General features: G+C 49.6%; 8 protein-coding genes across 8 annotated transcripts; 3 read left to right on the top strand and 5 right to left on the bottom strand.

The window, feature by feature from the left end:
• Nucleotides 1-122: 122 nt before the first annotated feature.
• Nucleotides 123-1,547, bottom strand: F9C07_11729 (Ser/Thr protein phosphatase family; the record flags this gene model as incomplete). Its single annotated transcript, XM_041294472.1, has 3 exons — nt 123-359; nt 430-914; nt 995-1,547. The coding sequence occupies 3 exons, from the start codon at nt 1,545-1,547 to the stop codon at nt 123-125; spliced, it is 1,275 nt and encodes a 424-aa protein (XP_041148748.1).
• Nucleotides 1,548-2,677: 1,130 nt separating this feature from the next.
• F9C07_2109954 (uncharacterized protein) lies at nt 2,678-3,064 on the top strand (the record flags this gene model as incomplete). The annotated part of the gene is made up of 1 exon (XM_041287087.1): nt 2,678-3,064. The coding sequence occupies one exon, from the start codon at nt 2,678-2,680 to the stop codon at nt 3,062-3,064; it is 387 nt and encodes a 128-aa protein (XP_041148749.1).
• A 936-nt stretch (nt 3,065-4,000) lies between these two features.
• Nucleotides 4,001-4,465, bottom strand: F9C07_11730 (uncharacterized protein; the record flags this gene model as incomplete). The annotated part of the gene is made up of 3 exons (XM_041294473.1): nt 4,001-4,080; nt 4,143-4,368; nt 4,436-4,465. 3 exons carry the CDS (start codon nt 4,463-4,465, stop codon nt 4,001-4,003), a joined length of 336 nt encoding a protein of 111 aa, XP_041148750.1.
• Nucleotides 4,466-6,564: 2,099 nt separating this feature from the next.
• Nucleotides 6,565-9,547, top strand: F9C07_2205349 (uncharacterized protein; the record flags this gene model as incomplete). Its single annotated transcript, XM_071509604.1, has 3 exons — nt 6,565-6,664; nt 6,734-7,348; nt 8,517-9,547. The coding sequence occupies 3 exons, from the start codon at nt 6,565-6,567 to the stop codon at nt 9,545-9,547; spliced, it is 1,746 nt and encodes a 581-aa protein (XP_071367976.1).
• A 503-nt stretch (nt 9,548-10,050) lies between these two features.
• On the top strand, nt 10,051-11,795 carry F9C07_2286636 (L-Aspartase-like protein). Its single transcript, XM_041294485.2, has 3 exons — nt 10,051-10,223; nt 10,298-11,128; nt 11,192-11,795. Exons 1-3 carry the CDS (start codon nt 10,169-10,171, stop codon nt 11,698-11,700), a joined length of 1,395 nt encoding a protein of 464 aa, XP_041148753.1. The 5' UTR covers nt 10,051-10,168; the 3' UTR covers nt 11,701-11,795.
• Nucleotides 11,796-16,110, bottom strand: F9C07_2096538 (S-adenosyl-L-methionine-dependent methyltransferase). The gene is made up of 5 exons (XM_071508888.1): nt 14,737-16,110; nt 14,299-14,645; nt 14,121-14,238; nt 12,275-12,732; nt 11,796-12,185 (listed from the first exon to the last, which is right to left on the bottom strand). Exons 1-5 carry the CDS (start codon nt 15,305-15,307, stop codon nt 11,829-11,831), a joined length of 1,851 nt encoding a protein of 616 aa, XP_071367975.1. The 5' UTR covers nt 15,308-16,110; the 3' UTR covers nt 11,796-11,828.
• Nucleotides 16,111-18,807, bottom strand: F9C07_2286633 (flavo protein subunit of succinate dehydrogenase). The gene is made up of 6 exons (XM_071510844.1): nt 18,610-18,807; nt 18,472-18,526; nt 18,336-18,409; nt 18,115-18,278; nt 16,669-18,057; nt 16,111-16,611 (listed from the first exon to the last, which is right to left on the bottom strand). Exons 1-6 carry the CDS (start codon nt 18,649-18,651, stop codon nt 16,392-16,394), a joined length of 1,944 nt encoding a protein of 647 aa, XP_071367974.1. The 5' UTR covers nt 18,652-18,807; the 3' UTR covers nt 16,111-16,391.
• On the bottom strand, nt 18,808-21,133 carry F9C07_2286632 (26S protease regulatory subunit 7). The gene is made up of 4 exons (XM_041294477.2): nt 20,812-21,133; nt 20,628-20,742; nt 20,347-20,576; nt 18,808-20,295 (listed from the first exon to the last, which is right to left on the bottom strand). The coding sequence occupies exons 1-4, from the start codon at nt 20,904-20,906 to the stop codon at nt 19,416-19,418; spliced, it is 1,320 nt and encodes a 439-aa protein (XP_041148757.1). The 5' UTR covers nt 20,907-21,133; the 3' UTR covers nt 18,808-19,415.
• Between the last annotated feature and the right edge of the window lie 76 nt (nt 21,134-21,209).

The raw sequence follows: 21,209 nt of genomic DNA, 5'->3' as shown, positions 1-21,209 counted from the left end.
AGCGCCGTAACACCAAGCATGCTTTGTATTCAAAATCACACGCTTTCCCCATGCCAGCGGAGAACGGAAACGCAAATCTAGAAACCAAAACCAAGAGAAGGTTCACGCTGACCTCCTACTATTTAAGTGTGGTTGTTACATCTCACCTGCACGGTCTTTTGCTTTCCACCGTCCCCAACGACCAGTGCCGTTAGTTTCCCGCCTTTGAAGCAGCCGGTATCTATACCCTTAGTGTAGGTCTTGAGAGAAAGCGACGACTTGGAATCGTGGCCGTAGATGACGGTCGTGAGCATCGACTCGGGGTTTTCGAAGGTCTCATGGAGACTATCAGAGAGAAGTGACTGGTGTTTGTTGAACAACTGGTATATTCATTAGCCCTGAACAGTACCGACGATTGCATACACGCAAGAAACAGAGGGTGTAACTCACCTTGGTCCACTTTATGCCTTTCCTCGACGAACTCGGCACATGCGTATCCAAATCAACAGTCAACATATTCATAACACTATACGGATCTTGCTTATCAAGATCCACCCCCGGAACCAGCCCCGCATGGGCCACAACAACCTGTCCCATATCTTTGATCTGGCCTACGTTCAGAACGACCGGACAAGTATCGAGCCAATCAGCTTGCTCTTCGCTCAGCTGTCGCGCCAATTGGCGCTCTTTCGTGTACTGGCCCCTGTGCATGTTTGCGTCGTCGAGGAATTCGTCGTTCATGGTGTTGGCGGCGATCATGTTGTGGCGGAGGCTGAGGACCCTGTCTTCGTGGTCGCCACGGACACATGAGGCTGAGTATTCGCGGGCTAGGTCGACGACGCCCAGGCTGTCGGGGCCCTTGTTGATCATGTCGCCGGTGAAAATGAGATGGTCGGTGTCTGGGTTGAAGGATGTTTCTTCTAGGAGTCTTTCCACTGTAGATTCCCGAGATATATAAGGTTAGTACCCGGTGAGTGGAGTTATGGTGTAGGGGTATTGTAGGCATTGTACGCACACTCATCCTTGCAACCATGCACATCACCGATAAAAATCAACCTCCTTCCACCATGCTCATCGGACTCCGATGTCACCTCCCCCGGCAACAACGACGGCTCCAGCGTCCTCAACTGAACGATATTATCGAATCTGGGTAACGCATTCGCCCCAAACCACCCGCCCACTTCCTCCTTCACCTGCGGATCCAGCGCGTGCAGAATCGCCGCATGTTCCTCCAGCCGCGGCGACACGACGAACTTCCACCCGAGCCAGCACGAGACCAGAACTGTCGTATAAACAAGGACGTACCGGCGGAAGCGGGGTGCTGTTACGATCGAGCCGAGCATCTGGACCCAGCGCGGGTAGTCAGAGGTGTCGCTGTTTGTTGTGGGAAGGGAGGCATATTTGGGATTGCTCTGCCACTCGTTTCGGACGTAGTCGATTAACGGGCGGGCGTATTTAGTAAGACGATAGGAGGAGGCGCTGTTGTTGTTATCGTTGAATGAATGTAGACCGTCGTCTGAAGAGTCGTCGGCATAATCGAGGTCGTCGATGTTGGAATATCTTGCCATGGTTCTGGTTTTAGGCTCCCGGAGTAGCGGGTTCTAGGGGATGCGGTCGGATTCGGGTGGGTTCGTTTTTTTGATGATGTAGATCGCCCTTGGTCGGGATGGTGCTTCACTGTACAGTGACAGTGACCATGTCCTGTATATCAGGAGATTGAGCTCGCGTGCCTTCTGGGGTGGCTTGGATGTGATAAGGCGGCAATCTTTGTATCCATCCGAGGCTTTATGGCTTAAACCAGTTAGCATAATCATGGATAAGAAACCTGGATCTCGAGGCCAACGAATCTTTCCCCATTAAACTTTGCGTTAGTCCCTGTTTGGTTAGTGCTCTCTAAATATAGATTATATAATCCTCCCATTATCATAGATAGAACTATCCAAGTAAATACATGGAGAGTTATAATAACCTCATATTTGATTGTTTGTGCTGGTCTAATTTAACCTCTGGGACTTTCTGTATCACCTTATTACTTTCTTCAGGGGCTACTTGGCATTGCTCCCCTTTTAACTATCGGTCTTTGTAAGACATCTTCTATAGACCCTGAAGAGTGGATAACCGTGTCCCGTTGCCATCTAGTTCATAAAGTAGGAAGGGACCTGTTACTGTTAATTGAAGTTGTGTCACGTCTTTTACGAAGTACGAATATGGATTTCCTCATCTCTGACTTATTCTTAGACAGCTGTAAACCATGTTTCCTGAAACAAACACTGGCACCATGATCATACTTAGACTATTCTTATTCACTGAAGGCAGACAAAGCTTGCTTTATTCACTGTCAAAAATTTATTTGATTCTTTTTCTTTCAAGAATAGCTTAAGAATAAGAACACTCAACAGAGAAACATTGCAGCATTATGAGACCATCTATAAAGGCACTCGTCCCCTCAAAGTTGTTGGCTCGCTATGAAGCATACCAGATCTCGATATACTCTGCCGTACGCCTAAGCAATACAGACTGCTATAACTGAGTCTCTCATACTACAGGTAAGTCCTCAGGTGTATATTCCTTTTTCTTTTCTTTTTTTTTTTTTTCAGAGTATCATTTCCTCCCTTGTTTGACTCATTACCTAGTCCTGAATGTACAAAACTAACACCTAGAAATCCAGCACCACCCACGAATCTAGCTAGTTGTTGCAATGGAGCAACCCTCAACCAACCCAAACCCCACCTCAACACCCGCGTCCTCAACCGAACCTCCGGGCCAGGACTACGACTTCCCCACTATCTATGACGCATGGCGCCCCCATATATTCCTCTGCAAGGAGACAGACGAATTATACCACAAAAACAAGGACGTTGTAAACACAATCACAAAGCGCGTGGATAGAGCCGGATTTCTCGCCGTAGGCTGTTACCGAATCAGCGATAAGCAGTCACCTGACAATAGCCGGCCAACAGTGCTGATATCGGTGAAGAGAGAACATCGACGAGACTGGCGTCCGGTGGTCGAAGAGGTTAAGCGTATATTGGCGGAGTTGGAGATCTCCACAGCTCACGTCATGATTTATCGAGACCCGAAATAGGAGAGGTGGGGTAGTCGTTCGGGGTGATTTGTATTGTTTAGGTTGTGGGATCTGATAGCTGGATTGGTGAATGGAGGGGTTTGTGGTTGCTACTATTGGCCTGCGGGGGGTTTGCTCCATACCTTTTGTTGTAGTGTACTAGTACTAATATTGTAGCTTCACATTGTGGGATTCAGACTGTATGGTTGTTCAATTTAGACTGTATTTTGGTATGTACAGTGTTGATATACCTCTTGGACAGGAAGACAAGGCCATCCATACAAACAGAATTCTAAATAGACAGGGTTCCGGTAAGATTCGAATCTAATTATATCTGCTATACATTACTGTATTGATGCGAGTCATTGTACGGCTTCGATCTATCCTTTGCCTTACTTTTCCATTATCTCTGGGAAGCTAGACAGTGAATGATGTATGAATTGCGGGTACCACAGAATTGGCGACCCATTTGTTAAGTCGTTGAATTGATAATAATTATTGATGCCCTTTGTTTCGCCCTGCGTATGCTTGCCCGTGAACGCCTTGCTAATCCGAATTGTGAAAGAAAAAGAAAAGAAAAGACAAGATTACATATCAGACGAGGAGAGGGACGAGTATGAACCCTGAGGGAAATCAACAAGAGGGAAAGAGAGGTGGTGTGAGTGAGGGAGATGGAGAGGGGTAGAGGAGGCGGGGGGGAGAGAGAGAGACAGAGACAGAGAGTCGGTGAGTTAGAGTTCAAGATCTTCGGCGATCTCAGCATTCTTTCGAAATCACAAAGGAAACATTAGACAGGAGGGTATTCGCTTGCTGCGGTTCAAGAGGAAAAAAAAAAAAAAGAAAGAAAGAAAGAAAGAAAATATTCATGCAAGTAAAGTAAGGAAAGTCGAATCGATCATCGATGCAGTGAAGAGAAGTGGCGAATGAGAGGTAAGAGATCTTTCGGTGAAAACAAGTTTAAGCTCTCGAGCGTCGGCGCAACTCATCTCGGTTGAGAAGTCGCCGGATGCGGGTGACAAATCTGGAGGTTGTGGAGTCTGCAGTTCATCAGGATTAGCAAAAGTGACAGGTAACATTTGGAGGACGAGAGGAGACTCACCGCTGCTGTACCTGCATGTTGTGTGCTTCGAAGAAGTCTCCGAAGGTGGCCGCGATGAAGACACTTCGGCCCAGTAACTGACATCTGAATAGCCAGGGAAGTTCTTGGACCATGGGTTGTCCTCGGATTGTAGTTGAAGGGCCACGACATGTGGATAAAGATCTCCCAAAGGATAGAGAAGTTCCTCTGACGAAAGTTCTTGCCTCATATCCAGGCTTTGACTCCTCTGTGGTGAGACTCATTAGTTATATTGTTTCCCATGAATCATTGTCCTGGGGGGAGGTTGCACTCACGTAAGGCTCATAGTTGGTCTTGTAGCCCATCTTGGTTGAAGGTTTAGGAAGGAAGAGAGAGGCCGTAAGTTTGTGTAGATGTAGTACGATCAATGGTCTGTTGAGGGACGGGTGGTGATCTTTTTATCTTTGATATCGATCTTGATCTAGGATCTTCAGAGTCGATTTAGCTTTGAGACGAGTGTGATGGGTAACAGAGCGAGAAGCCTTGAAGTCTTTATAACGAGCACTGCAATCGTGGCGGCAGTCAGCCACGCACTGACAAGGGTGGGGATTGTTGGAGTGCATGGCATCGAATCCACCGATTGACATGGCTAGACTACCGATTTCCATTGGTAAATTTCTTTTTTTCCCTGATTAGCGCCATCTTCAATCCTGAGTTAGCGTGCTGATGATGGGTCAAATGAACTAAATGATTTGAATTTCAGAAATTAGATCAAGAAAATTAAAGTCATGATCTCATCATGAAGTGTGCAGTAGGCTGTTCACGAGATGGCTAATGAAAAATGGGGGAAGCGATCCACTTGCAAGGGTTGGGAACCAATCATGGTCGGGAATGATACTAAACATTCGCAATCAATTACCAACTCAGTAGTGCTTATTAGCGGCCTTAGCCGACCTCGTATCTCTACAAAGCGTGTGGTCGTGCAAACCCAGGGAACGGGGTCGCTTGTGACCGGCCACTCACACCTCTCGGACGCATTCGGTCGACCCACCCGTCAGGTACACAGACTTCGGTCCCTGAATTGGACTAAGCCAGATCGGGATTCCCTCCTGGAATTCCAGGCTCCTTCAAGCAGCTAAGCTCATTCTCGTTAGTCACTTGACTTGGTCACCAATAGTAGTGATATACTAATCGGGTTAGTCTCATCCCGACACGAATCGAACAGCGGCCTGATCGACAGCCCGACATACTCCATTTCGCTTCTCACTGAATCTCTCCCTTGCGTCCAGTGAGGTCATGTTCACTCTCACCACGTTGTACAAAATGCTGTCCCTCAGCAAAATATGATAATCAGGGTGGTGCCCACGCGCTATCACCTCCTGTGTTACCTCAATGTAGGATCACCATGTGTGTGTGTGGGTGGAGATAGCATGTATGTACGTATGTGTTGGTGACACAACAGCAAGCAACTCCTGACCGCTGCAGCACAACAGAGGATGCCCACGGAGGAGCTGTCACATCTGCTCCCAGGTTGTGGCATCCACTATTGACACTGTCACTCAAGGAACTCCGTTTCGCTCGATCCCACATTGGGTAGGAGCGTTGGTCCGTACCTCGCATGGATGGAGTCCCATTGTCAAACTGTCAATGTCATTCGTAACGACCGCCCTAGTAACCATTGTTTTGGGCCTGACTAGCAGAGGCTGCTGAGCATTGTTGATGAATCGACAAGGATCAACCCTCACTAGTTGAAAAACTCTTCCAAATCTTTTCCTTAGTGTCATCGGGGTTTCCAGGTCGCCGGGTTCAGAGCGCTCAATAATCAATTAGTCTAGCGATAACGAATCGCCTACCGCAGTGTTCACATTGGTCCGCTTACTACATGGGGTAGCACTATCGAGACTAAACCACCCGGGTTGGTATGTTAGTGAGGCCTTAGCGTCTTAGGGCCAGGTAGGGGGTTCCGCATCGGTTAAGAACTAGCAAAGCTAGCGGTGCACAGCCACGTCCAGACCGACTCAGCCACGTACTAGGGCTGAGGTGGCTTGTCATGTGTGGCTAGAGCTATGTGTGGCTTGACCCATTTTTTCCAATAGCACGATGGGGGATAGCCTCAGATCCTCAATATGGGCTCCACTCTGCCAGGGCTAAAGCTTATGACGACCATGTTCATACCACAGACGAACCCATTTTGGGTCGTTCTCTACTCTATCCTTTCCATATTCACCGAATTTGTCTTTCGGGGAGCCCGTGCTTCTCCCTTTGACCGACATGGACGATGAAACATAAATTCCACCATTTCCTCTCTCCTTTACTCTCTTCTCCAGATACCCCAGACTACAGTTGAATATAATCCTCCATTGACTTTTGTTTCTTCATTACGCTTTGGCCTCTCCCGTCATAAGCCTGTCTTATACTTTAACCTCCTGCAGCTTGCCGTACATGCTCCAAGCCAACCATCACAATGGACGTTCAGGGTTCTGGAAGAGATTGCTGGGAAAGTTCTCCATGTATGGAAATACACGAGTCCTCTCCCCTGGCATCTATCGCTTATCATTCCCCTAGTAAGAAAGACCCCAATGACTTGCGCAACTCTCATGATGGGCTTTCTCTAAGATCCGGTTCCCTGGCAGAATCGATCGGTCTAGACTCCGAATTCAATGGACATGGACAAGCACCTGCTGTCTGTGTCTCCGAAAGTCCTTGTGAATACGATATGAGCCCAAATCGGGGGATGCTCACCCCCACGGAAGAACCTCCGGTGGATGCGGAATTCTCTCAAGTGGATCTCAATGAATGGTACCCCCGGTATTGGGCCTGCATGCAACATTTTCTCAATCAAGGACAACACTCGCCTCAGGTGCAATCATTGGCCGCTTTTGTCAACATTCGGCTTCCATATCAACGATCTACCGTGCCAGTCATCGGATTTCCAGCCCCCCATAACATGGACTCCGGAGTGGAAGGAACCTACAATGCTCCTTCGTTGAGGCCATTCATCCGACGTCTCATTGTGACTGGATATGATACTCCATCAGTCCTGCAGGCATTTTTTGGCGATGATTGGCAAGCTGGAGTCGGGTGTGTTTGCAAACAGGAGCGGATCAATTACTTGTTTACTGCCAAGAGTGGAGGGTGGACATCCACCAAGGCAGCATATGACATGCTTCCCGATGAGCAGACGCCATTTTTGAGGCCCCTTCGCGATGCTACTGAGGAGGAACTACGTATCGCCGAATCACGGTGGAGTGAGTGGCTAGCAATGGAAGATTGGATGGTAGGATCGCGAAGTCCATGGTGAACTGGTCTAATGAAGCAACGAGCTATGAACCTGATGATATTTGTCACTCCTTCATTTATTTTCTTTTGTCATATCATCACCTTTCCCCAATTTCATTTTTATTTTAATTTTTTCTTTCTTTTTTTAGTGTTGATTACCAGTCTAAAATCAGGCTTATTTTTAGCGTATGAAATTAATTTATATTGAATGCATTTTAGCGCCGCTTCGGATCCTGGAACCTCGGGATCTTCTGTACTCCGTTGGTGAGGATGACCAGGGTAATGATACTGGTAGGTTGGAATAGTATTTTCCCAAAAAAAAAAAAAAAAAAAAAAAAAAAAGATCTATCATATGCGCCCGCCTGTATGGATGTTTTTCTAGATTGTTCTCAGCATGATACCTCGGTTGGGACACATGGCCAAAAACACGTGCATTAGCGCATTTGAAATCTTCCCAACAATGCCCTTATATTGGTAAATCCTGAGATTAATCAATCTATTATAGTTGACATTTGACGTGTCAACGGGTGTCCATAATTTCTCGGTTAGCGTCCAATTGAAAGAAGGGAACATAACGCGAGACTAAGCTGGGGTTACAGAGAAGACAACGAAATACTTAGTGTAGGTACGTAGTTGCGCACCGCCACAACTCGGTCTCTCCGACATGACGGGAGCTCCGGAGCCACGCCTTCCCGCTTTCAGCATGGTGGTGCTGTCAAGTTGATGATCTCGGCTGCCATGACAAATACTCCCTTCCTGACTATACCATTTAAAGTAACATCACTAACGTTGAGTCAGTGAATTGATTGACTCAGTCCTTCGCGCAATCGCTTACAATGCAGTTTATAAGGATCAACCGGGCACTCCGGCAATGAGCTTTGACGGCTTGAAGCATGGGGCCTGTCGCTTGGCCCGGAAATACAATTCCCTGAAGCTAATAATATCTCCGCTGTCATATCCTGCCCCTGATGGATCCCCCAAGGCTTTCCTCGGCGTCTCGTATCGTTAACTATGATCCGCACGCACTAATTCCTTTGCTGAAGGCCCAGTTACCTTATTCGATCCCGTTGCTACGGCGCCTCCAGCACGGTCTAGCGTATCCATCTTCTACTGCTAAAATTCTGACTACGTTCTCAGGGGCAGATGCGCCAACCTCTCCGTGGCTGGCTGCATATGTGGATCTCTTCGCGGGTCGCGAAACACAGGTCGTGATCTACTCAAGCCTCGAAGCCCAGGCGACGTCTCCTCTCCTTGAAAGCGACTTTGTCTCGATTCTGCGAGCTTCCCGCGAGTCGCTGGAGCTGGCTCGTGCGCAACTATTGGCTCTACTATCCCATGTCAAGACATACCTGCTACCGGATTACCTGTCATCTATCCAATCTACCGGATCTTCACTTCTTCCCAACAATCTGGGACGGGATCCTGCATCCGAACACTCGGGGTTGATCCCTGCGCCGCCCCCTCGGGCTTTCCTAATTGGCAATCTACATACGGGGCTATTTTTCTTACTAAGAGCCTCGGGGGATTATACTCATTCGGACCCTGTTCCAGGCCTTCGGGTTCACCGCTTCGATACATACGTCAAGTACCTATTTAGGGGCCAAGATTTTGTCATAGATAGCTCTGACAGCTCTGACAGCCCTGGCAGAGCTCTAGCCCCACTTCCAGATGGCTTTCGCTTCACCGACAAAGAAGGCCGAATCGGGGTTCAACCACACCAATACGACCTGATACGGTTTCGCACCAATGTTCCACGCTCACGTGGAACCTTAACCAAGCTCCCGGGAGTGACTATTTACTCCGATCGCGAGACTCAGCTCCAGCCACATTTGTCTGACAGCTCAGATGCAGCTGAAAACTCAAGTAACCGGGCCCCACTCGGAGAAATGCCCATCGCGTGGGCCTTCCTGGGTATTGATGGCAGCTTGGCAACCCTGCATGTTGAACCAGAGTACCGAGGTCAAGAACTGGCTTTGCATGTCTCCAAGGAGGCTATGCGACGAGGGATGGCCGAGGGTGGCATCTGGCGGCACTGCGGAGAGGAGGGCGAGGCTTGGGTCCACGCCAATGTGTCAGAAAGCAATATCGCTAGTCGTCGGGTGATGGAAAAGCTGGGTGGTGATATTGGATGGACATGTACGTGGACTGTAGTGGAATACGATATGTAGATTGTGCGTCGGTGCAGAGCGTTTTACTGCTTGGGGTATGTCGATTTGGTTGATTGTAGAATGCTGACCGTACTAGTGAGAACTACGCTTATCATACAGATAATGTCTCATAGATTATATGCTATTTCGTGATGCTAAGTGCATCATAAAAGTGGTGTTTTGCTGGAGTAGGGTAGATATGCTAGGAGTCTTCAGTGACCGGGCCGCGACATACACCAGAATATATATATAGCGACATTGTCAACCAGGCCCACCGTGAGATTATATCTATCGCGTTAAATATGCCGAGAACCCATATTTCCTAAAATACAAAATGTAGCACAATATTAGTAGAAATACTCAAACCTTTAAAAATACCAGGAAGAACATAAATTCAGAAAAGTGATGAAAATAGTTTGTTCTTCGCTATGCAGAGATTGTATGACTCGACTCACAACATCCTCTTTGGGCCAAGCCCACACACACACCTTACCGGATAGGGACTAGGTCCCCGATGTCGCAACCCCGCTGTGAATCATTGGATGAATCATCGTCTAAAGGAACTCCCGAGATAAAGTCCCGTTTCCATCAATTGCAACTCTTCTTCTTTCAAATTTCCCAAACTTCTACCCAAGATACAAAATGAGCGGTCCTAAGGCTGTCGCTGAGAATATGCTCTGGGGAGGTCGATTCACCCGTGAGTACACCCGTCCTCTATTAAATCTACCCACTGTACCTTGGTTTGAGATACTGATGCCTAGTGTTATTCAGAGGGCCTCGACCCCCTCATGGTTCAATACAACCAGTCTCTGCCCTATGACCGCATCTTCTGGAAACAAGACATTGCCGGCTCAATTGCTTTTGCTCGAGCTAACGTGAAGACTGGTATCCTCACGCAGCAAGAGTTCTCCGAGATTGAGCGTGGCTTCAAGCAGATTGCCGAAGAATGGAGCACCAATACATTCGCCGTCAAGGAGAACGACGAAGATATTCACACCGCAAATGAGCGTCGACTATCAGAAATCATTGGCAAGGAGATTGGAGGCAAGCTGCACACCGGTCGGTCCCGCAACGAACAAGTTGCGACTGACATGCGGTTGTGGTTGCGGGATGAGCTGCGCAGGCTGGACAGTATCCTGTGCGACCTCATTAAGGTCTCGATCTCTCGTGCAGAGGCCGAGCTCGACTACCTCATGCCAGGTTATACCCATTTGCAAAAGGCTCAGCCAGTCCGGTGGAGCCACTGGATTTTGTCGCACGCTACGGCTTTTGCCAGCGAGCTGCAGCGCCTGCGTGAAGTCACCAAGCGTGTCAACCGTAGTCCCCTTGGTACCGGTGCTCTTGCGGGCAACCCTTTCAACATTGACCGCGAGTCAATGGCCAAGGAGCTGGGTTTCGAGGGTCTGCTGTACAACTCGATGAACACTGTCGCCGATCGTGACTTCGCCATGGAGACCATGCAGTGGGGTAGCTCATTCATGCTCAAGATCTCTCGCTGGGCCGAGGATCTGATCATCTACAGCAGCTTGGAATTCGGCTTTGTTCGCTTGTCTGATGCTTACTCCACTGGTTCATCGTTGATGCCTCAGAAGAAGAACGCAGGTGAGTTCAATGCCCTTTGTTCCTCATGTCTCAACAAACGAAGTCATCTCTGACAGAAAACAGACAGCCTGGAGCTTCTGCGCGGAAAGGCCGGTCGAGCCTTTGGCCAAATGGCCGGTCTGATGATGACGATCAAGGGTCTTCCCACTACCTACAACAAGGATTTGCAGGAGAGCATTGAACCCCTCCTCGATCACATCAAAACCGTTAGCGACAGCATCCAGATCGCAACTGGAGTGCTCTCGACTCTTACCGTTATTCCCGAGAAGATGACGGCTGCATTGGCCCCGGAAATGCTCGCTACCGAAATTGCTGACTACCTAGTCCGCAAGGGCGTCCCCTTCCGTGAGGGTCACCACATCTCTGGCCGTGTTGTCGCCCTGGCAGAGAAGACCAGCGTCCCCATGGATACACTGTCCCTCGAGCAACTGAAGACAGTTGATGCCCGCTTTGATGAAGATGTGCAAACCTGTCTGGATTATGAGCGTGCAGTGGAGCTGAAGGATGCTGTCGGCGGCACCAGTCGGCGGGCTGTCTTGGAGCAGACCTCTGTTCTGAGGAGCCTACTGTGAGTGCGCAGTCATTTACAATTTCGGGACATACAAAAAGTAGTGAGATGATATCTGGTATATACATATCTTAATATATAAATAACATTTTCAATACTTTCTTGGAATTTTGGCAGCACCGCAGCTTAGGCTCAGCAGTCTTTGCAAACCCTTTTCCTAGCCTTGTCGCTCCGACACCAGATGGCAACGCGATCCTGAATATTACCACTGGCATCCTTTCCGTTCTCATGTGTGCGGTCCGGCTGCCAATGTGCTACTCGTACAAGCCCGCTATCAATCGGGTTGTTCTTGGAATTGAATACTTCCTCTCCTGGCTGCGTGAGGTGCTTCCAGTAATCCTCGGATGATGCAGTCCACGGTGGCCCCATTTCCGAGGTATTCCTGTGCCTCGGATATTCGAGGCAGACTAGATGGCCATTGGGGACAAGAAGCTGAGTTTGTCGCAGTGCCCATCTGGAGCGGAGCGATGGATCCAGGGCACAGAAAAACTGCCAAACGCAGAGTGAGTACAACTTGATTCCCTAATCATCCTCCAACAATACATTGTGCAAATTGATAGCCGCACGGGTCTACTTACCGAGTGATCATACACCAGATCGAAGGCATTTGGCAGTAAACCCAGGGCGTCCAACCAAGCATCATCAAAGAAGTCACCCTGCACAAAAGTGACGCTGCCTCTTCCGAATTCTAGATTTCTGATAGGATATCTACCGCCTCTTTCGGATTCTTCCTTCTTGCAGGTTTCGACAGCAGAATGACTATACTCCAGGCCATAGGCGTCATAGCCAAAGCTGGCCAGAAGAAGGACATCAACCCCTCGGCCGCATCCAGGAACCAGTGCCTTCCGTCTATACTGGCTTCCCCCAGCATCCTTGACCACAGGATCACCGATGATCGAGCGGCGCTGGATAAGGGTATCTTCTAAGGCTGGGTTAGGAAACCCTTTATCCCAGTCAATCAAGTCGCCCTTATCCCACAGTTCGGCCCATCCTTTCACATAGTCGCCACCTTGGTACTGTGCGAGAAATCTTACAACTGGTTCGAAGGTATCCAACATCCTTCCTGATATTCTTGGAGGCGTTTATGATATTCGAAACAGGGGCAATAAATCGACTGAACGTACTGAGCTATTTTCCGCTCCTGAAGTAAGGAGGCCTTATATATGTGAGATTGCAAGTAGCGGGATGCTATGAGAAGTAGAGAGTTGCCGACCTTCTGTAGGCCCGGGGGCTAGCTGCTGTCTTTATATACAAGTTGGGGGCAGCTGAGGTAGCTCCCTAGTGGAGCTACAAGGTTCCCCTACGTGTGATAGCCTCTCTTCTTAGCAGTACGGCGTAGCCGCGATCACATATGCTTACATGCTTTTGCAAAACGAAACATCCCAAATCCATCTACCACCCAGACACAGATCGCAGCCTTGCAGATCTCCTCGTTCTGCCAATCAACAGAAAGAATACGTGTCCAAGCCTTCAGAACGTACCTTTATACCTTGAATAGGTCTTTCCGACACCGCAAAAAGATGGCGGTCAAGAAGATACCTGTTTCAATGACACATCTTCAACCAAAGAATTGACCGACATTTTCTGCAACAGAGATGTTCGCTCAGGGTAGCTTGGATATATTCAGCTCTAGCCTCTGGAGATTCTTGCGAGCATGCCCTTTCGGTTTCTAGCCATGGAGGGGATATATGCCCTTTTGATGCGCTCTGCAACTGACCTGGACATAGCAATTGGGACATTCATGTTTGTGACTTCTTGGGACCGTTTCGTCCACCGACTTTAGTGTTGTGTTCGTCACAGCCCCACAAGGAATATGCGCCTATGCTAGTGCATCATGCGAGTGAATTGTGATTCCAGAGTAGAACCGAGTTTAACCGTAGACATCTGGCTGACAAGGCAGTGAGAAGGAGGAATAGTCAGCAAAAGGCAACCAGCTACTAGGGTGAAATCGGCTATAGACTGGCTTTGAGAATACTGACGAGTGACGAGCTGAAAAACAAAATATTCATCTTTCTGCTCTCCAGCGCCATATAATAAATGAAAGAAATATTGATGGATATCATAGCTACATACACGCTGAGCTAAACCCCGCAAAGTCAAAGACCCCGTAATAAATTAAAACATACCTAGCCCTACACAAAGGAAACTAAATGGAGGAATAAAAAGTTAGTAGAAAAGGTAAAGCATTCCATGAAGAATCCAATCCCAACCTCGATCCACTTCTCTCCCGGCGGTCAAGATCGCCCAATCATCACTATCATTACTAATACAATCATTCGGGCCTATTCGAATGCTTTTCTCCTTTCGACTTGTCAGTCACTCCCTCTCCAGGATTATCTACCCACTCCGGCCGATGCGCCGGTAGCATCGACCTCCTAGCAGTATCATAATCCATAAAACTCATAGCATGGGAACTAGCCAGACCATGAGTAGAGAGGACATCCGCCTCAGGAGAAGCAGAAGTATCAAAATTCGCAGACAAGACCACGCCATCGGTGGTAACGACCGGCGGTGAGTTTGCACGCGTCACACACTCATCTACCTGTTCACATGGCGTTGTCATCGGCAGTGTAGCAGGTTGCTGACGTCGGCTATGTGGAACATTGATCAACTCCCTGCAAGGTTGGGCTGGTAGTTCGGCGTGTGTCGGTCCCTGCGATGAGATCGACTGATTCAAAGACTGGCGTTGGTCGTGTGGGATGTTAATGAGTTCTCGGGTGGGCTGGGCTGGTAGTTCGGCGCGGGGGGTGTAGACTCCTGTGTCGCTGGGCTCGGGGGTTGAGGCGTTTGGGTGAGTGAATAGGGTGTAGGGGCTTTGGGGAGGGTAGAGGTGGAATGCGTCTAGTTCGGCAGCAGTGGAGGTTGGTGAGATGGGGGTGGTTCCGTTCGTGGAGTAGTCGGTTGGGGTAAGGAGGGAGCTGGTTTCGGCTTTTTCCTTTTTGGTTGGTGCTGGTGGGTGTTTGTTAGTTTGCTGTGTGTGAGGGTACTAGTGAAGATACTACGTGTAGAGGGGGATGGGAAGGGAGTTTTGTTTGAGTACCGTGTGTGACTTGTTCTGTAGTCGTTGTGTCATTCTGTGGTGGTTTGTTGTCGGTATCAAATGTGGTCTCCTTGAAGATATCAGTGTGAGGGCTGCGAAGAAAGGTGAATTGCCTTACACGCTTCTTGCCTCTGCGATAGGCGATACACAAGGCAATAGCAAGGAGTATGAGAAATGCAATGCCCCCTATTACTCCTCCGACGATAGCCCCAACAGGCGTTCCATGTCCGGTTTCCGCATCGGCATTGACATTGTCGGCAACGCTTGTACCGGTGCCGGTACTGGTACTTGATGTGCTGGTTGTGGAAGCGGTGGTGGTCCCGGGAGTATTGCTGGTCTCAAGACGACTAGTTGTGGTCGTGCTGGTCTCAAAGGTGGACTGTTTCGAAGAGACGGGTTTTGTGGGTGTCACAGTATGGACCTTTGTAGATGTGCTTATAGAGGTAACTGTTGTCGCATCATCATCGTCCGGACAGACACCACCAGCAGAACATGGATCGACGGAACAACATCCCTGGAAAGGGCCTTGAGAGCAGACATACCACTGCTTCTTACCGGAGCAGGGGCCCATAATGAAGATAGAATTAAGACCATATAAGCAAGCGATATATGTCCGTAAGGTTTCCGAACCCAGAAGCACATGAGAAAACAAACGTAATAGGAGCTTCCCAAGGCGAGCCAGACGACTCGCCTTCTAGGGAGCACCAGGTGTCTATTATCCAAGGCACGGGCACGAAAAGAGATGAGCCCCCTAGGGTCACAGTCACTCAATGTGCACCCATAATATCCACACTGTCTAGGCTAAGAAGGCTAGACATTGTGCGTAGTGGGCAGGGTTCTGCGCCTTTGTTTGCTATGCGACTTGGCAGACCCATGTGGTCCAATGCGATTACTATCCATGCAGGGCCTCGGCATGGATGTGTAGGACAGGTAAGAAACCTGACCGTCCACAAGGCTCAATTCCCAGACATAGATGCCGTTCCCCTTCGGGGATGTTGCGAAAATGCTGTGATGATGACTTCGGGTAGAACTATAGCTCCTGAAATAGACAAAATCGGATCGATCCGTATGTTCATTTGGGCCGCAAAGACTTTGTTTCACAGAGAGTTCGAACTGTTGAGAATCGAAGTGGAACTCTTTTTGCTGGTTTAACTTGTCAGCGTTCAATTCTATGTCAGATACGGGTGTGGCTGTTCCTGTGTTCTTTGTTTCGTTTAACTTATGGGTCCACAGGTCCAACAAAGAACCAGGATAATCAATTGGTCAATCAAATGTTCTCCTGGGCATATTGTTGATTGAGCCAAATTGACGATATGTTCAGTTTGAAAGTGCCTTGCACTGGAAACTTAATGAAGTCACGGTATTGAGCCAACCCTAATCGACCTAGAGGCATTCTAACCTATGTCTTTCAATTCTTTAAAACGATATTTGCAACACAAAAGAAAACTCCAATTGTATGATCGGTAAGAAAGGGCTATAAAATAACAATACAACGTGAGTACACCGAACTCATCGCCTGGGAAATTGGATATACACATATAAACACACGGGAAATAAACACTGCCAGGTTTTCATGACGCTATTTTTCCTCCACTCAAACGACCCCTCCTCCTCGAAATACACCTCTTCGTCGGATCACACTTGGCGTGACACGCTTAGTAGACACGCTTGAAGGGTGGCACCGGCTTGCACTCCTTCTCATCCAGGGTGTTGTGCTCGACGGCACGGTAGCCCAGGTCGATCTTGCCGTGGGGCTTCTTCTGCCACGTGAGAGTGTGCTTCATCCAGTTCTCGTCATCACGGTCGGGGTAGTCCTCACGGGCGTGAGCACCACGAGACTCCTTACGGTTAGCGGCGGCAACAGCGGTTTGGGTGCTATATCATCTGTGGTCAGCTATATTGTTTGCCGGAGCTCTTCAGGGTGATACATACGCGCAGGTCAAAAGATTGCGGAGTTCAAGAGTTTCCACGAGGTCAGAGTTCCAGATCATGCTGCGGTCCTTGGTACCGACCTGGTCGTACAACTGGTCAATCTCAGTGACCTTGGCGACACCCTCATCCAAACTCTCCTGAGTACGGAAGACGCTGACGTCAGTCTGCATGGCCTTCTGCATAGCGTTACGGATTTCGAAAGTGGACTTGGGGCCGTCCGCAGTACGAGCGAAGTCGAGATCCTTGATGGACTGAGCACCAGCGTCGGAGCTCAGCTCACGGTGAGGCTTGCCAGGGGTGGCAATGTCACGGACACGGTGAGAAACAGCGCGACCGAAAACGACCAAATCCAGAAGAGAGTTGGCACCAAGACGGTTGGCACCGTGGACGGACACGCAGGCGGCTTCACCGCAAGCGTACAGACCAGGAACAACCTTGTCGGCACCGTTCTCATCCTGAGTCAGGACTTCACCAGTGTACTTGGTAGGGATACCACCCATGTTGTAGTGGACGGTGGGCAAGACGGGGATGGGTTGCTTGGTCACGTCGACACCAGCGAAGATGGAAGCGGTTTCCGAGATACCGGGCAGACGCTCGTGCAAGAGCTCAGCGGGCAAGTGGCTCAGCTGAAGGTAGATGTGATCCTTCTCAGGACCAACACCACGGCCCTCGCGGATTTCCAGGGTCATAGAGCGAGAAACGACATCACGAGAAGCCAAATCCTTGGCGGTAGGAGCGTAACGCTCCATGAAACGCTCACCCTCGGAGTTGAGCAGGTAACCACCCTCACCACGAGAACCCTCGGTGATCAGACATCCAGCACCGTAGATACCTGTGGGGTGGAACTGAACGAATTCGAGATCCTGGTTGGGAAGACCAGCACGGGCAACCATGGCCATACCATCACCAGTGCAAGTGTGGGCAGAAGTGCAGCTGAAGTAGGCACGTCCGTATCCACCAGTGGCCAGGACGGTGTGGTGGGCCTTGAAACGGTGCAGAGTACCATCCTCCTGGTTGTAGGCAATGATACCGCGGCACTCACCATCCTCCATCAGCAGGTCAAGGGCGAAGTATTCGATGAAGTAGTTAGTGTTGTGACGCAGGGACTGTCCATAGAGAGTGTGAAGAAGAGCGTGACCAGTACGATCAGCGGCAGCACAGCAACGGTAGGCCTGGCCGCCCTTTCCGAATTCCTTGGACTGACCACCGAAGGCACGCTGGTAGATACGGCCGTCCTCGGTACGAGAGAAGGGGCATCCGTAGCCCTCAAGCTCACGAACACTAGCGGGGGCTTCTCTGGTCATGTAGTGAATGGCATCCTGGTCTCCGAGCCAGTCAGAACCCTTCACGGTATCGTACATGTGCCATCTCCAGTCATCCTCGTGCATGCTGTAGTATATAAATTTAGCGCACTGCTATTGACACGCTCGCCAAGGGATGACCTACTTTCCAAGAGCAGCGTTGATACCACCCTGGGCAGCAACAGTGTGACTTCTTGTAGGGAAGAGCTTCGAGACACAGGCAGTGTTAAAACCGGCTTCCGCCAGACCGAAGGCGGCACGAAGACCAGCACCTCCAGCACCGACGACGACAGCATCGTACTCGTGGTCCTGTCAAAACAGTCAGAGCCCCGAATCATCTGATGTAGTCGTATTATATAGGCTTACAATGATCGGGTACTTCTCGGCGATAGCGCCAGTGGCTTCCCTAGCGCGCAATGGGTTGCTGCCAAAAATCCGGGCTTGCGGAGGGACGGGTTAGTAAAAGCAGGCATAGACAATTTTCGCGACCTCCAATGCGTACCTGCGGGCCGGGTTGAGGAAAAAAGACGTCTCTGATCCCTCAAGGCACGGGAAATCTGCGCAATCGGCTACGTCAGTATATATAAACAGAGGGAACGATTGCGCTTAAGGGTCCTGAAGAGACCGTCGGCTAACTGACCTTGGATGCGGGAGCTAGGCTCCGCAAGCTCAGGGAGCTCATGATGACGGATCAAAAGAAAAGAAACACTTCTCTATTGAGCCGAAGAAACAGTGGAATTAAGAGGGGGGGAGGGGGGAGAAGAGAGCAGCACAAAGATAGGGAGAGGAGAGTCTTGAAGTCAACGGTGGTGGTGGTGCTCGCAAAGCTGCACTTTTGGATCGTCGGTTCTGCTGGGCCGAATTCCTGGCTGACATAAGCCTTTTCTCACTTGCCGACGGGGAGGACCGGGGCCGAGACTGCCAATGAGAATACACGCAGTGGTAATCACCTCGGGCAGCCGGCGCTTTCTCATTGGCCGAGGATCTCAAGGCACGTGGCCGGTCTTCTTTTAACCCGGCAGCAGCGAAGAATCCCGGAGACAGACGGTACCCAGAGTAGCTGGTCATGACATGGACGGGGAAGCGTTCAATTTCTATTGCCTTGCTCAACCTGACGTTGGCGGGACACCTACGGCATTTTCCTTCCTATGTTGTTAGATCGAGCTACACCCTGAATGACACAATGCTGACTATCCATTGCTGAGATAATCTATTACCCGGTACAGTCATGTGATCTTCCGCTGGCGGCAAGAGAGCCAGCAGGGATATACGACCATCCGCTTGCCTTCGCTCCCTCAGGTTAGTAGAGATTGGATCACATCTATATGCGAAATCCTATTATGAGAACATTCGTAGAATGAACCATTAGCTAAAAAAATTGATCATACACATCCATTCAACCATGCAATGTAATCCAAGATGTAGAGGGGAGAAAAAGGCGTTTATCTAATTATACTGCATGTACGTAGCCGTCGAGTTGAACTTCAGGTTACCCTTGATCACCTTGTCCACAGCCGCTAAGAAGTCCTTCTCCGTGGCAACCTTTCGTCGCGCCCGGATCGCAAACATACCGGCTTCTGTTGCAACACTCCGGAGCTCAGCTCCAGTAGCATTTGGGCACAGCCGGGAGATCAACTCCCACCGAATGTCCCTCTCCACCGACATGCTCTTGGCGTGAATTCGAAGGATGTTAGCACGACCCTCTACATCCGGAAGCGAGAACTCGATCTTGCGGTCAATTCGTCCAGGACGCATCAGGGCAGGATCTAGCGTCGACGGTCGGTTTGTTGCGAACATGACCTTGATATTACCACGAGCATCGAAACCATCAAGTTGAGTGATCAGTTCCAACATAGTACGCTGGACTTCGTTGTCACCGCCAGCCCCGTCGTCGAAACGTGCACCACCCACGGCATCGATTTCGTCGAAGAAAATAATGCACGCCTTCTTTGTTCTTGCCATCTCGAAAAGCTCTCGAACCATCCGGGCACCCTCACCGACATACTTCTGAACCAGCTCGCTACCAATGACACGAATGAAAGTAGCGTCGGTTCGGTTGGCCACAGCTCGAGCGCAAAGAGTCTTACCAGTACCGGGAGGTCCGTACAAAAGTGCACCCTTTGGTGGGTCGATACCGAGGTTGACAAAGCGCTCTGGGGAAAGAAGAGGCATCTCGACGACTTCTCGCAACTTCTCAATCTGCTCTTTGCAACCACCAACATCTCCGTATGTCACATCGGGCTTATCTTCAACGGTCATCATTGTTACGCTGGGGTCGATCTTAGGAGGCAGAGGCAGCATAATTTGGTACTTATTCCGGTCGACACTAAAACCAGAGTTAGACCTAGGACAAGCAATAGAAAGCCGGTAAACTTACCCAACCCGCATGCCCTCCTCGATATCCGTCGGACTCACTCGCTCTCCTAGGTTGACAACGAACTTGGCGATTTGCTTAACATTGATGACATATTTGCTCTTATCCGAGTCCTTCTCATCTTGAATAATCTTCGTACAGCGGGCTACCTGCAACGGTTGCTCTTCTGCCATGCGTTGCCTGTCTGCAGCAACATCCCAAAGGTGTGGAGGTGCAAGACCAGTGTCGGATTCCTATACATGTCAGGTTCGCACATTTAGGCTGATTCAGCTCGGTCGAAATACCTTGACACCAATCTTCTCGTTTACGCTTGCTTGCTTGTCTTTAATCTGCTTCTCGAGTTGCTTTAAGGCATTCGCATAGGGAGCGGCGCCATATGTTTTCAGCACTTGAATATCACTAGTAATATTTAGCCATCTATCCCCGGAAACCAAGCAACTATCTAAATGGAGCCATCGTATCACTTACGATTCTGTGAGAGGGGTGATCTTCTTCTCTGGCTCTTCATCATCGGCGAAGTTCTTCTTGTACTTCTCCCAGTTCTCTCCCGTGGCGCTAGGCATGGTGAGAGGTAGTGGTTATGAGGCGATAAGACAGCGGACAAGGGTGTATCGAGGTTTAAAGAAACGGGGCGTAAGAGGACAAGAGTCGATGGTATACGTAAAGTTAGCGTGAACGGATAAAAAAGGACGATGGATGGTAGATGAGAGCTTGATCGGAAGGAGGAGAGAGAGTGAAGTAATCAGGTGTGAGCTCCAGGTTGCTGCGGCGGTCGGTTCGAGCTGTTTGCGCTAGTGGTGCCAAGCCCAACACCAGCACAAGAAATTCCCAGAGCCGCCTCCACGGTCTGGATCTCCCTCGTCACA

Source organism: Aspergillus flavus, chromosome 6, assembly GCF_009017415.1.
Source record: "Aspergillus flavus chromosome 6, complete sequence".
In the NCBI taxonomy this organism is placed as follows: Eukaryota; Fungi; Ascomycota; class Eurotiomycetes; order Eurotiales; family Aspergillaceae; genus Aspergillus; species Aspergillus flavus.
The sequence above is the reverse complement of the archived record's forward strand: the minus strand, read 5'-3'. Positions and strand labels throughout refer to the sequence as shown.